General features: G+C 32.6%; 1 protein-coding gene across 3 annotated transcripts in view; it reads left to right on the top strand.

Moving 5' to 3' along the window:
* Nucleotides 1-16,118, top strand: part of Caper (RNA-binding protein 39-like protein Caper) — a 42,904-nt gene that overhangs the window by 7,865 nt on the left and 18,921 nt on the right. For all 3 annotated transcript variants that reach the window (XM_089245686.1, XM_089245687.1, XM_089245685.1), the window contains 9 exons: nucleotides 1,447-1,502; nucleotides 4,738-4,767; nucleotides 4,874-5,068; nucleotides 5,378-5,458; nucleotides 10,790-10,819; nucleotides 12,696-12,725; nucleotides 12,948-12,977; nucleotides 13,176-13,293; nucleotides 14,034-14,126. In XM_089245686.1, the coding sequence (XP_089101812.1) occupies nucleotides 1,447-1,502; nucleotides 4,738-4,767; nucleotides 4,874-5,068; nucleotides 5,378-5,458; nucleotides 10,790-10,819; nucleotides 12,696-12,725; nucleotides 12,948-12,977; nucleotides 13,176-13,293; nucleotides 14,034-14,126 (663 nt within the window). The remainder of the gene's footprint in view (nucleotides 1-1,446; nucleotides 1,503-4,737; nucleotides 4,768-4,873; nucleotides 5,069-5,377; nucleotides 5,459-10,789; nucleotides 10,820-12,695; nucleotides 12,726-12,947; nucleotides 12,978-13,175; nucleotides 13,294-14,033; nucleotides 14,127-16,118) is intronic.

Consider the following 16,118-nt stretch of genomic DNA (forward strand, 5'->3'; position numbering starts at 1 on the left):
TCCATGTTTTTCTGGCTGGCGATATCGTTTGTAGTATAAAAAAAATATACATTGGCTATATACTATATCAATAATTGATGAGAGAAAAAAATATAATCGTACTTGAATGGAGTCATATTTTTCTTCTCTATGATTAAATTCAGAAAATACAGTTTTGGGCCAATTACATAAATATCTCCATAAAACCGAATCGAAACAAAAAAATTCCATGATCACAGGAATTATTTATTAATGATTGCAATAAAAGCCTACAGAATGGGTTATTTTAGTTAATAAATTATCTTGAATATTTATATCTAATTTCAAGGAATAATTATCAAAATGAACAATCCCAATAGTAATATACTTCTGGGAAAACCTATATTTTTTCTGAGAGAATGACAACCAAATTTTGATTTGCCAACAAGGATAAAAATCTCGGCTATAAACGTGAAGCTATGCACTTTCAAAAACTCCATATGCCATGCAAAAGCGTTTGAATTTTGCTGCGTGCTTCCCTTTACAAACACAATTCAGAACGGGGCATTCTTTCATGCAGGAAAGAGTGAGTATCTTTTTAACAATGTCTTAAAACGGTGCACTCCTAACCACCTCCGATCCTTCGCGTAAAAACGTCTTATTCTAGGTGTGCAGGGAAAATTTTGCATGTAAAGGGACCTTAACAACGTATGTTTTTTACCAATTGGTTATTTTTTTGCCTTATCATTTCAAATTTTTCCGTATCCTTAATAATTAAAAAAATTATTATAATTATTAAAACTTAACTTAAATAATTAAAACAACTTAAATAATTAAAACTACTTAAGTAACTTAATACTTAATAATTAAAATTAAAAATTTTCCATATCCTAAAAAAAATTATTTTTTTTCAATTAGACCTATTCCTCGTATCTGAGCTATAAAATACAATACCGAACCCTGCTGAGCACTCAAAATTTTCAGTGAACAAATCTATTTTTCTAGGGATTACACATGTTGAACAGTGATTCAATCTAATGCCAAACTTGTTATAGCACCAAAATTATGTGAAGTAAATGCCATCATTAAATCAAGTTCGACTGTACGCTTTCAAAAAGTTGTCCTGTGTCAGTGTTTTTTTATTGTATAGTCTGTTTGTGTTTTAAAAAACTCCATTATTTGCAGCAAGGTTTCTTCAATTTGACAGTTACTGCATAATTATAATTTTTGTTCCTTAGATTTTTTTAGGTAGTTGATTTTTACAGGTTATGTTTCTAATCATTTCATAAACATAAATCGTGAAATTGTCTGAAATATCTTTGCAGGTTCTTTCATTGAGAGCTTTAAAATGTGTGTGTATGCCTAATAGGTTTGTAACATGTTTCTCATTATATTTTTCCTATTTTTTCCCCCTTTTTTTTTTTACTGAAAATCTGCTTTTGATCGTCCTTCAAATTTATTCTGGATGATGTTTTTGAACCATGGTAGGATGAAGCTAGTGAAAGATATAATGGAACCCATAATGCTGATAAAGAAAACAGAAGGTGAGCAAAAAATTGTTTTTAGCTTATTTTCTAGTTGTATTTGTTCCCTGTAATATTAGATTTTGTGTAAAATATTGAATCATTATTAATGTTTGTAATTTTAGTTCATCTTATATAAGTAGCTGATTGATAGGGAGGGAAATATCAGTGGATATTATAACAAAATCTAGATTATTTTGATGAAATTTTTTAATTTTTATTTCTATAACCTCACATCTTTGAAGACTTGCTCAATGTGCCAATTTCAAAAATAGATGCAAAATTATAATAAAGTTATTGAGATAACTTGGTTTTGCGGAAAAAATAAATTTAAATTATTAAAAATTGGACTAGTGGCATGTGTGTGTGTGCACACTCTTTTTGCGTATCTCTTTTGGAGAACTAATCAGAACTCAACTTCTCCTCTTCTTTTTTTTATAGTTAGGTGCATTTCATTGCATCAATTTTTTTTTTCTGCTAGGAATACATTGCTAGGTTTCAGGTTTGTATAACCTTTTTCTCTAAGTTTTCAGTTATTTAATGCATTTCATTGGTCACTTAAGAAACACTTGGTTGTTATGGGTGCTAGTAAATTTTTTGTTTCTCATGATAGATTTCGGTAGCCAGTATTTTGTGCATAGGCCACATGCATAAGAAATGCCAAATTCGTATTATCTTGTTGAGTCCTGCTTCTACTGCTTAATTATGTCTGAAACTGGTAAGTATTACTAGTCCAAAGTGAAAACACATGTCCTCCCATGCAAAGAAGTAACCAAGTATTCGGATGGTTGGGGGAAAAGAGCCTCAGGAAAATGTTAGGGAGGGGAAGTGCATTTAATACGTTTTCAGTGAAAATCTCATCTGTGCAAGTCAGTTTTATATTTGAGAACATTTTTACTCTTTGTACCTATAACCTGGTTTTGTTCCAGTATATACTGGGCTTGATTTCAAAAGCTGAAAATTGTCAGTAATTATGGGCTATGGAATACTGTGCTAATAATCAAAAAAAGTAGGTGTACTTGTGTATAGTTGTCTGTGAATTTCAACATTTTTCCTCAGCTGATCATAAAATCTATCAGATGTTGAATTTCGGCTAGAAAAATTTTTTTGTAAGAGACAGTATCTTGCATGATAGAAATGAAACGTCTAGGCTGTCTAAGGCCCATATTACACTATAAAAGTTTTATAGAAATTATTTTTATGAAAAGGCAAATACACAACCAATAAGCTTATGTTTAATTTGCTCGTGAATGTTACCAATAAGATTATTGGTGGTTTTAAGTTTTGTAAAAGCTATTTCATAAAACTTCTATAGCATAATCCCATCTTAGGTCTGATTTGACATGAATAGATTCACATCTACCGTTTACTGGTCGCAAGACATCGAAGCAAGTATGGGAACACTCTTTCCCTTTCCATCCTAACCCAATTTTCTTTTCTTCCAAACTGTGTGCATTGCCCATGCACCATCTCTAAAGGGAATGTTCTACGATTCCATGGTTTCAACTGTCCAATACGTTAGTGTCAAAATTTCACTTTGAAATCAGCAGCTTTCTTTTCAACAAATTTCCAATTAACAATTATAATGAGAAGAACAATTAAGAAAGGTCTCAAAATATTCTTTACACTTCAGCGATTTAAAAAAAAAAAAAATCAAATTGTAGGGTTTTTTTTTCTGGTCATGGTGTTCGAAATCGTGTAAACCTTATTTCATAAAACACCATTTGCAGCTTGTTTGCATGCATGCATTCATTGCTTGTATGTAATCTTTTTTCTTTTCTTTTCTTTTTTTTTTTTTTTTTGCTGTGGTCCAAAGTCTTTTTTTTATCTATGACTATATAGACCAGTATTTGCCAATTTAAAAAAAAAAATGTTTAAAGGTGTTAAGTACAGTCAAACCTTGTTAATAAGTCACTCTTGGGAGAGCAAAAATATGACTTGATAAGCGGAGTGACTCGTTAAACGGAGTAAGTCATAGCTGTGTCAATTCCTGCCTGAGAATAATTGGGACTTCCAAAAAGTGATCTGGTAAGCGGAGTGACATGTTAACCGGGTGACGCACTAACGAGGTTTGACTGTATATATATGCTTGACTATTTTTGATTTCCTATTTGGTTTTTATTCCAATATTGAGTATTTGTAACAAATATTTTTCATTGCTACTTAACCCTTTTGTGAACAGGCTTTTAGGAATAAATTTGGAGGGTTATCAAGTTAAATCTAAAAAATTGTTATTGCTGAAATGGGGGGGGGGGGAGGAGATTAGAAAAGGCCTGCTTTCTCTATTTTTTTCCTCTCCCAGACATCCTTTGTATTTAATACTTTAAATTTTTTTTACTCGTGAGGGAGAAAAAAAAATAGAGAAAAAGTGAGGTTGAAAGAGATAAAGGGGGAAAAATTGATTCTCCTGTTTACAGAGTTATTAATGAAGAATCTCAAGAAATGAGTGTTTGAATGCAGGGCTTGACAAACTTAAAAAAGAATTAAGGCATAAGTGAAGTTACACAGGTGTCAAAATTGTCTTTGCTTAACAAAATCAGTCCAAAATAACATTTGACTTGTTTGTGCCCCCCCCCCCTTTTTTTTTTTAATGCTAGCAGACGTGATTACATAGGTTTTTTTTTTTTGCAAATTTTGTGCTTTTATCAAACTTTAATTATCAAACATTAAAAAATTAACATTGATGCTCAATTTATTATTTTTATTTTTTTGTTACCATGGCAACCTGGTGCCTGGGGATTTGTCAAGCCCTAATTGAATGCTATATTTCTCCTATCTGAGTGTCACTATATTTTGTCCTTGCATGTTGAGATGTTGAGAGATTAAGCATGTAAATATAATTGAAAGAACTATTATAAATTAGTCTTGAATCATATTGGTTTATCAAACAAATCAAAATGGTTGCAGTTGTGATTTTTTTTTTTTTGTTTTTTTTATCCAAAAAGTAAAAGTCAAGATTTTCAGAAACTAATTTTTATTGAACATTGGATTTTCATAGATCTTATGTTTAGTTCAAGTTCTAATTACAGAATCTTTTTTTTTCTTCTTATCATAAGTTTCAAACTCATTCTGAAGCTCTCATTTCTTATATTTTTGTACTTATATTTTTTCTGATAAAATAGTGAAATCATATGACGGTTTTCAGAGATTCATTAGTGTAATAGCTTGCTTGCATGATTTCTCAGCTTAGTTATAATAAAATATAACTTTCTCATAAACCAAGATGATAAAAAAAAATTTCTTTATTTTTTTTCAGACATAGAGGGAGTTCTAAAAGCCCATCAAGGTAGGTTGTGAGTTTTCTTCAAAAAAAAAAAAAAAATATGCACATGCTATTTAATTTTTTTATTGTGATTAAATTAGTACTTATAACTTTGAAATTCTTCTTGTAGCCGGACTAGTTCAAAGAAGAAAAAGAGAAGTCGCAGCAGAAGCCGTGGTAGAGAAAGACGAAGCCGCAGTCGTGATCGTAGAAGTCACAGCCGTGAGCGTAAACGTAGTAGAAGTCGGGGTCGCAGAAGCAGAAGTAGAGATCGACGTCGCCGAAGCCATAGTCGTGGTGGCAGGCGTGATAGACACAGGTCTAGGTAAATGTTTCCAGGTTTTCATGATCATATACCAAACAGCTAATTTGTAAAATCAAGTGGTTCAAAGAACCTAGTTCTGTAATCAAACTGATTTTAATGTATTAAATGTAATTTAATGCCCTAACGTTCAAAGGTGCGCATTTATATCGTGCTCATCTACCTGTAACTTGGCGGGTGCTTATTGTAATCTCTTTGCGAGTTTGGATATTCAGAATCTACTTTAAAAATGCAGATCTTAGTTTTGTTGTCTCTGTGTGTAAAATGATTGCTATTAACTGAATATAAAAATACTCAAATACTTGGTTTTAGAAGTCGCAGTCGTGAAAGAAGACGACACAGTAGAGAAAGGATAAGATCTCGATCAAAATCTCCTCGACGAGAATACAGAAGGTGATTGTTTTTTGTTTAGCTTTTTTAATTTTGTAATTTACAGGTGGATGGTAAAAATAAATATGCCGTTTGATACTTGTTATAACCGCCATGTGCTATTGCACCGTTCCATTATAACAATGGTGCAATAAGTCCCAAATTTTTTCCTATTTATCTTTGGTTTTTCATCTAATATGATAATCTACAAATACCATTCAATCCAATATGTCTGAACTTGGCTCTGCCCAGCCTCTTTTTGTGAAGAAATTTTGTAAAAGAATGTTTTTTGCTTGCGGAACTTGTGTTAGGACCTTAATTTTGGCAGTTCTGTATATAGGTGTCATTCATGTAAATGATTATTACAATTTAATTTTCTAACCTTATAGACATTTTTATTGCAGCTGCTTGCATAATATAATTTTTTATTTCATCCAAATTAAGAAGTTTTTTTTTTTTCTTCAAACATTCGATACGACAACCTTCCAATGTATAATGTCTGTTTTCTGTATAATTGGGGGAGGGGAGAGCCATTATAACAAACATTAACTATTCTCAAATTCATAATTGGTTTTTTATTTGAGTTAACCCTTTCAGACCAAAGTTTTTTTTCTTCAAGGTGTTTTGATTTTTGATACTCGAAAAATTCATTAAAACATAAATGTTGTCAAATCTTTATTTTTTTCCCTTTCGATTTTTTTTTTTTTTTTTTGTGAAATAATTCGCTTTGTTCAAATTCTCTTTCAGCCAAGATGACGCAGGGACTATTCATATTCACATATAATTTTTGCCAAAATTTCATTGTTGAATTTCATGTAAAAATCTCGCTTTTCCTGAGGATACTCTCCTGGAAGTCATCTTAAAGTCTCATCTTAAAAACCCTGAAAATTAAATCTAAGTGCTGCCCTCTGATGAAATCTTCTAAAAGTTCATATTCACCATATTTCTAACTCAAAACTTCTATTCTTCAAGTCAGGGCTCAAGACCCTGAGGTGAAAAAAATATTTCTACAGTGAGAAAAAGCAACCACCACATTTGTGCATGCGGTTTCTGAAATGTTTTGAAAAGGTTTCTGAAAGGGTTATCACATTTATTTAAAGCCATTCATGAAATAAAAATGAAAAAACAAATTTTTATTTGCAAAAATAGTGAGGAAAATACATGGTGTCTAGCATGTGTACTGAGCTGTCTAGTCTTAACTTCCAATGAGAAAATTTCTAAAACTTAATAAATATCTTAATGATGGGGTGGAGAATTTAAGCCTATTTAGGAAACCAAAAATCCTTGCAGAGCTATTGAATGAAGAAATCATTGAGCTTTGCTAGTGAAACACTCTAACAAACACATTCTTCTTAACTCAACATCATACTTTTAATAAAGAAATGGGAATATAGGAATGGTTCTGCTGAAGATGTTTAGATACCGCTATAAAGAGCAGGAGCAGTTTGATCCTCTGTTGTAAAGAATTAGCATTTATATACAACCCCATTTAACATAGAAAACACCCTCTAGTAATAAATGTCAGTGATAATTTTTTTCCCCCATTCTTCTTTTTTCTAAAATTTTCCATCTTTCCGTTGAATAACTTCTGCTATCGAATGTTTTGAAGAGGTGAATTTCATTCATTCACACCTTGTATGTACACAGTCATTTCAGAATCTGTTCCGACCCTTGCCCATGAGTCAATCACTCTGTTGGTGATAAATCACTGATTCAAGACTAAATGTACTTTTTATTTTCCTTTGGGTTTTTTTTGCTGACCATTCAGCATCTAGTCACTGTACTATACCTGTTGCTGTCCATCTTCGCGACAATAAAAATATAAACTTATATAACATTCAATTCAATTAGAAATAAAGAATATTCTTTAATTTGCCACATTTGTTAATACCTATTTTAATTAGAGTTTACTACTTAGCATTTATATAATACAATAATTTGATTTACAAATAACAAAAAAAAAGAATGGTCACTCACCCTTCATCTCCTCTATGCTGGGTTCAACTGGACGAAGTTTGGGACAATAAGATGTTTCTCCCATTGAGATCATCATTAGGGACTATCCTCCCGGGTTATGAGAGAGAGAGAGTTACAGCATTTTTTAAACGCAACTTTCCCAAAGTGACCTTATTCTCTCTGCCAAAAGCACGGCAAGTGCTTGCTAACTCTCAATCGGTTCTTCATTCAACTTCTCTCATTGGTGTAGTACGATCACTCAACAACCATTAATGTTTTTATTGGTTCTAACAGGCATGTGCAAGAGTAGGGTGATGTGTTCCTTTGTCTGAAGAATGTGTTGACAGACAACTACGACATAGAAAAGCTGTACGTGCCTTTTATATACCAGGTGTACAAGTATGAAATGCAGATTTCAGAAAACAGATGGTGCACCAATGCAGTTTGTGATATAAAGATATGACACTGCGCCATTTTGTTGTGTCATCAACAAGTGTCAGATGCGCACGAGTGATAAATTGGGAAAGTGTGTGTGCATAGTGTTGTATTGTTGTGTTCAATATGTCGAAAGTTATACTGAACAAAGAGCATTCCCGGACAGCATTAATTTTTTTTTTCATTTGAAGATAACTGCTGTTGAATCATACCGATTACTTTGAGAAGCTTATGGTGAACATGCTCCATCTCAACATACGTGTGAATGATGGTTTCAGTTTTTCAAAAGTGCCGACTTCGATGTTGCAAACAAGGAACATGGAAAACTGCTAAAAAAAAAAATGTGGAATTGGAAGCATTGTTGGATGAAGATGATACTACACAGACACAAAAACAACTCGCAGAGCAATTGGGCGTTAGTCAACAAGCTGTTTCCAATCGCAATGCCCCATGACAACGAGAAATGCTCCTTGACAATGGTCAATGTGCAATGCTCCATCGCATACAGCAAAAGCGGTTCGCGGCACGTTGGAAGCACTCAGCTGGAAGTTCTACCCTATGCGGCTTACTCACCAGACTTGGCTCCTTCCGATTACCACTTGTTTGCATTGATGGGTCACACACTTTCTGCGCAACGCTTTGGTTCGTACGAAGATGTGAAAAAATAGCTCTGAATAATTCGTAGCAAAAGGGGAAGATTTTTACTGGCCTGGTATTCACAAGTTTCAGGAAAGATGGGGGAAACGTATAACAAGCAATAGAGCATACTTTGAATAAAGCACTTTCTATCATTCTTCCGAATTTAACGTGTTTTTTTTTTTGAAAAAAAAATCTGCATTTCATACTTGTACACCTGGTGTATATATAAAATTAAGGTTGTATGTGTATTACAATTTCTAACCAAGTCACTTATTGTTTTGAAATCCTTTTACGTGTTTATACATAGATCAGCTTTGGAATTTGAAGAAAAAAAATTTTTTCTTTGCTTTTCATGATGTTCCATTTATTGGGATAAGTGACAGCAAAAACTGGTATCGCCTATATTCTGACGATTATCTATTTCTGGAGTACAGTTATGTGAACAATTTTCTATTTTCTACTAAAAATTCAAATTCGCAACACATTGGTTTTTTCAAACGTGTATGGAAAATTCAAATTTTTTTCTGTTGTCCAATAAAAGAAGGAAAACATCTGTTGTGGTATTATACAAAGTGTCTTTTTGGCAAATCACTCATCATCCTTGATCGAAGACACAATGTAATGGCCATCAGATGACTTGGCATCCTTTTCAGTTGACGATGGGGACCTGGATGAATGGTTAACCCCTCCTTCCAGGGCCGTCATTTCAACTTATTTGGGGGGGGGCAAAGAACATGTACTCTATGTGTGTATATATATATTTATACCATTTTTAGTGTATTTTCAAAAGCCAGGAGGACCCCCCCCCCCCAAATGACGGGTCTGCTTCCTGCGTTCGTAGAAGGTTTATTGTCACTTCTCTTTGAAATTTCACATGCGAAATACAATCTGCTTCTCCCAACTCTGAATTAATTATCACAAACATGCTATAATGGTCTTATTTGGTCTATAATCATATGGCAAATTTTTTTCCAATGGAATCCACAGCTGTAGTTTCAATTGGGTTCTTGAAATAATTCTTTTTTTATCCCATGTGATAATTTTTATTTTTTTCAAATTGCTCAAAACCTTCTAGCTTTTTCCTGAAATTTTCACATGAGTGTTGCACTTATGTTATGCTTCTTTTTTCTGCCTTACATCTTTTGAAGAACATGCTTTGGGAGTTATTAACACCTCACCCTCGTTGTTCGAACATATATCTACCATTCCACATACATCAGTTGGAACTGTTGTCACTAGATCATTTTCAACAATATACTCTTCATCTGTGATGTTCCCATTAGCAGGTAGTTTACATATATCTATGCCCTCTGATTCAGGAAACTTGGAAAAGTTTTCAAATATATCCTATAATAGCTTTTCCTGATACGAGATATCTTTTGGCATGGTTACATGAAGCTGAATATAACTCGACTATCTACGATTGCAGATCTCGGTTTGATTAGTCTGTGGTTGCAAAAACGTGCATTTCTAAGAATGCAAGAATGAAAAAAATACTCAATGTAAACAATCCACCCCCGAAAGCACATTCCTCTGTTTCATATTACCTAGAATTCGCCTCTATACACGTGTCAAATTATGACATTGACCCTGTGGTTCAAATTGGAAAATCAAAGTAGCGCACTACACATCAGATATCCCTAGAATCCCACTCTCTTGAAAGGCCAATGTTCCATGAATGAAACATGCATTTTTGAATGCATGTAGCTTGTTCACATGTGATAGTACAAAGAAACTAATTGATTACATAATTGATATATTAAGTGGTAGAAACAAGGAAATTTCTAATTTACTTCAAAATTGAAATGGGGAAAAAATGCCCAAAAAAATATCAAATTTCAAAATTATGTCAAAGAAGTTTTATATTAACCTCAAGTTTATTTTAAAAAATACTTTTTTAAATATCTCCTATATATGATGATAAAAAAACCGAAAATTTTTGAATGAATTTTTATCTGATATTTTTGCTAATAAAAACTGTTCTGTTTATGAAACATTGGTCTTTAAACGGTTAATACCTACTACCCTTTAAAAAATATCAATAAAACAAAAAAGTTATGAAAATATTTTGAAACAAAGTTAATGAAAGACCTAATAAGGTTTTTAGGCTTATAAGAACATGTTAAAATTAAACAGATTTACAAACAGATAGCTTAAATTTATTTTAAAATAGAGATATAAACAATAAAAAAAATTAAAGTATTTAATGAGTTTGGTTTGTTTGAATATTTGTTTTTGTTTTTTTACAAAGTAATGTTCAGAGCAATTGTTAGTTTTATTTGTTTTTTCAGATTGCTTGATTCTTAATTTTTATTTACCTTTCAGGCATCGCTCACGTTCAAGAAGTCCTTTGAGGTGTGTATTTATGTATTTTGAATGTTTACTGGATCTGAAAAAATATATTGTGTATGTAGCTGTATGCCGAGAAATAGTGAGAAAGACCAGCATATGCCAGAGATACCTGTATTTTCTGGCATGCTGGGAAATTCTTGAAAATCTGTGCTCTAAGGATTTATTGAATTGGCTGATTTTTATGGTGGTCTTTGAATCTTAGAAATTTTCCGGATTTACAAACTGGTCAGATGCTACTGTACTCTAATTGTCCTGGGACCCTGATTATATGAAAAATCTGTCTTTTTTGAGTGAAAGTGGATCCCTCTTGAAAAAAATATGCCCCTCTCCATAATTCACTATTACTACTAAACCAGACATGCACCTCACCCATATTCCTCTGCAGAGCTGCTAACAAATTGGTACATGTTGGAATGTGTGTGTACGTATAGTGAACCTTCCCCGAAGTTTGTTCCTGTGTAATGCTTGTTTTATGTGCAGTGTTTTTTTTTTTTTTCAAAACGAGCACAACTCAGGTCTATTACCATTTATGGGCGATTTACTACCTAGTGAGTTGTGCCGGAGGTGTAACTGTGTGTGTACCTAACAGTGTGGGTGCATATGTAGTGTTGTCTTTGATTTTTCAGTGCTTCCATCTATATTTCAGAAGGGAAGTGAGTGATGTGTTATGATTGAATTACATTTGTGCTGTTTGTAAGACTGTTGCTCTCTGTGGCGAGACATTTAATGGAGAGATTGGCTCGAATTCGTGCCTTGAAGTTGGAAACCACAGAAAACCAACTTCAGTCGACCACCACTATGACAACGGTGGGGTTTGAACCCAAATCCTCGGGATGCGAGTCCGTCACCATAGCGGCAATGTGTAGTGCTGCCATCTGCAATGCATTTTTTTAACTGAGTTTTTTTCTCAACTTGTAGTGAGTGAAGTGTAATGAATGAATAATTGTACCGTTGTAGGCCTCTTGCTTTCTGCGGCGAGGCTTTTTATCGGCTCACATTCGTGCCTCGAAGTTGGGAACCGCATAAAACCAACTTCAGCCAACCACCGCTGCGGCGGTGGTGGTGTCCCCATAATTCACTGGTATCGCCAGAAATTTTTCCCAGCATGTCCCAGGTCTTTGATCACCTGTTTATATCTCTTCATTGAGACAGAGCGGCGGACCATGTTCTGGGTAAGAGAATGAGGTATCTCTGTAAATGAAATAAATAATTCATTTTTAAAAACATGTTCTATCCAAAGATTTTTACTTTCATTGTCTACTAGTAGGAAAAGCTTGTAACGAAGCCCATTAGCATTGAGAATTTAAGATGTGAAATTTAACAAATGTAAACAAATATACAGTCGATCCTGCTTATAACATTCTCATTTAGAACATTTTAGTACATCTTAAATTCACAGTCCCAACTCTAAGTAATTCTCATTAAGATTTCCAGTTTAAAGTGTTTTCCTGCTTAAAACAGTCATGCATTTTTATGACAGTTTTTTTAAAAATATTACAAGCAGGATCTGCTGCAATTAAAAGTTAGATGCACACAAACATTATATATGTAAAGTACTATATATATTTACTTATAAATCAATAAATTCTTTTCTGTTTGATGTTTGATTTCTTTAAAATAATCTTAGTTTTTTTCAATAATATCTTCTGATTAAATTCTTCTTAGAAGCAGCAGCATTGTAAAAGTTGAGACCAGCCATGGAATTAAATTTTCTATTTTGAAATCACACACATGAACTTCAGTTACTGTAATTTAAAAGATCGATGAGTATTAAATAAAATTCTTATAGAAAAAGTGGTTTAAATTTTTGTTTTCTTCAAATAATCAGATTTTGGAAATTTAATTTTTTTATAATTTCTTTTTTTTTTTTCATTCCTAGGAGACGTTCACCTCCAATGACATCACATGGGTAATTGAAATAGACTTTTTCTATGTCCAAGCACTGCAATGAATATAAACTCTATTTTTCATGTTTGTACATTGAAAATGTGGTAGATAAACTTAATGGTTTAAAGTTTGGTGCAAGCAAATTTTTGTATTGATTTTGACGCAATAATAGCCTTGCAAAGAATGAATTGAATTTTTGTATCAGGCTGGATTGAATTAGTAATTAATATTTTTTTTTTTTCAGGATGAATGTATTTGACAGCATTCGAAACAAGTATGAATTTTAATTCCTATTGTCTTTGTTCAATAAATTTTAGTAGATGTAAAAAAAAAGCCATCAAATGAAATTGTGTATTAAAATACATCATATCATGGTTTAAGTATTTAAAGTTAATTTTTAAGTTATATTGGGAAAAATATTGAGCATTTATGTAATTCATAGCATGACTAAGAAGTAATTTAATGTTTTCAGATTGCCAGGAGATGATATTAGTCCTGAAGACAGAGATTTAAGAACTATCTTTGTCATGAGACTTTCTCAGAGAGTTCGTGCTCGAGACTTGGAAGAATTTTTCTCATCAGTTGGACCAGTAAGTATTTATTTAGTATACAAACCTGTGAAAGGCCGAAAGACTTTGACTTCACTGGGTGCACAATACAATCAATGAAATTGGAAAGAAAATGCAAGGGGATATCAGTAAAAACAAAAAATTGACCAGACACGTTAATATATGTAGGGGGGAAATGTATAAAAGTTATAAATTATAATAATTATAAATGTTAAAAAAAATCCATGAGTGCTTAACAAACAATAAAATACACATGTATAATCAATAGAACTGTGAGAAAAAGCACAATATCACAATAAAAATATTACTCAAGGAATGCAAACAAAGAGGGAAAAATGCATAAAATTATAACACCTATTAATAGGTTAAAACCTAACATGACATACAATAAAATAAGCATACATACTCCAATATAACTCAATACAAATTAAAATTTATGCCCTGTTAAAAAGATGCAAGATCACACAAAAGCACTAAAAGGATGACAAACTGATGTGTGGATGAGCACACGAGATCCGGTGGCAATCTGTTCTACACTCTTCCCACCCTACATCAGAAGCTATTAGAATTTAGCATTACCTTGGCAGTTAAATTTAATTTGTAATGGATGTATCGTGAATTATTTGTAAAAATTCGCTTTAAAATTCTAAACGTGAAATGTTCATTGTGTTTCATGTTGCAATATGTGTTTTGTTTCTAATTCCTTGTATGAAAAATTTCAGTGTTCATGACAAGGTTTTTTTTTTCTTATTTCTCTGCAGGTCAGAGATGTTAAAATTATCATGGATAACAAAACAAGACGGTCAAAGGGTATTGCTTATGTGGAGTTTGCTAGTGTTGAATCTATACCTTTGGTAAGTGTTAGGAAAAATTATTTACAACTTTATTTTCTTCCTTAAAATAAAGTAATAGGTTCTTCTGTGACTGAAATTATTTCTATCATAAACTTTATAGATTGATATTCAAGTTGTGATTTCCTAATGAGGACAAGAGGGAAATACGGGGTGTTCCAGAAGGTCTTTTTCTAAAAAGTAAAACTCTATTAAAGTCCAAATCAGTCGAAGATGGCCGGGATGGCTGCCTTTGAGGAAACCAATATCACTTGCTTCTTCCCAATAAGCTAAAAGAAAATTGTAAGTTCTTGGAAATGTGGAAATGCCTATACAGTTAGACCCATTGTAATGCCACAAATTTTCAGTGAACAAATCTTCCATATAGGATTATAATGTAAAAAACCTGTTACACAACTCGTTGTTTGGATGTATACAAAGTCTCATTTTCCAAGAAAATTTCGATAACATTTCTTCTCCCGAAAAGAGTTGATGATTTATTGTTTTTCATTTCACTTTTATTAGTCAACATAACAATAGTTTAGAGCAAATGACTTGAAGAATAAAGAATGACATAGTCGGGAGTCTTAGAAAGCACATTGAATACCTGAATACTTGTAGGAACCAAAAAAAATATAACATATTCAACGTAACAAATTTATTGATTGGGGGGGGGGGGAGTGTGTAAAAAATGAGCATACTGCGCAACTTTTTTCAAGGTTGCCAAGAAAAGTTTTTCAATAGTGCATGTTTTTACTCGCTGGTCATTGCATTTTGAGTATTATCATTTCCCTTGATTTGCTCCAATCAAATTATGTCGAACGTGCTGTTCTGTCAATATCTGAGAAATGGAAAATTTGTGATTATCAAACCAATACGGACTGAAAAAGCAATGCCTCCATTGTTTTCCTTTGTTTATTTTGTTTTTGTATTTATAAAATGCATCACTGAACTTGTGCAGAATTAAAATAATTTCAGAGGTAAGTGTATATGTATCTCTGAAGTTTTACATCAAGAAATATTCAAGTAATTGTACAGTTTTTAAAATTTCTCATCTTAAAATTGAACGCGCATATAAAATAGGTAATTTTATTTATGGAGTAGTACTAATAAGACACTGAGATACAAAATAGTTCATAATAAATGTGTGAATTTATCTAATGAAGCCTCTCCGAAATGCTATACTGACCATGATCCGATATAGCCCCAAACTCTTTATACCGCCAAAATTCTTTGGGAGGGATGATGGTGTTACAACTGGTTTTGACTGTATTCACCAGGATAAGTGACCCCCTTCTATTGTATGTGAGAAAGCGTATGGGTGAGAGAAAAAAAATCTTGTTAACATCAACAGCGTGGAGCAGCTGAAAAGAAATAAATTTTCTAATGGCTCTGCGAAATACAATGTCACAACAGGCGAAATGCCCAACTAGGTGGCTGAGTTGCTAGTAACAAATATGGATGTCATCAAACAAGATAGACGTGCACATTCCATTTATATCATCAAACCATAAAGAAGAAAGCTCCTTTTTCTGTAACAGCTTTTGAAGCTTATACAAGTCTGTATCAAATCTGTTTCTGACCAGGAATAATAATAAAAAAAAGCCTATGATTCTTCGGTTAAAATAGACAGTAACATTTGAGCAAGAAGGTGTTTCCTGTCAACATCCATTCTGAAGACATAGCAGCAAAACTGGTTTGATGTGGATCTTTTAAAAAAAATTCCCATCTTCCACATAAATTTGAAATAATACAGAATAAAAAAAAAAAAAAAAGATTTATTTTGTGATAAGAGGGGCAAACAAAGGACTACATTTTTGGTGGTAGTGTATTGTAAGAGGTGAAATGTTGAATTATTCTTCGTCAATTATTTGGAGTATTGCACACATGCGTTGGTTTACATTTGAACCAAAGCTAGAAGTATAGTATAGTATAGTCCGCTGAATTACAAATTCTAATTTGTCAAATTGCGAGTGCTAAATCGCCAATGTTGCCAAATAACGAGTGCTAAATTGT

This window comes from Pholcus phalangioides, unplaced genomic scaffold (genome assembly GCF_987345545.1).
Source record: "Pholcus phalangioides strain wild (caught in Gottingen) unplaced genomic scaffold, Ppha-v1.0 ptg000016l_1, whole genome shotgun sequence".
NCBI lineage: Eukaryota > Metazoa > Arthropoda > Arachnida > Araneae > Pholcidae > Pholcus > Pholcus phalangioides.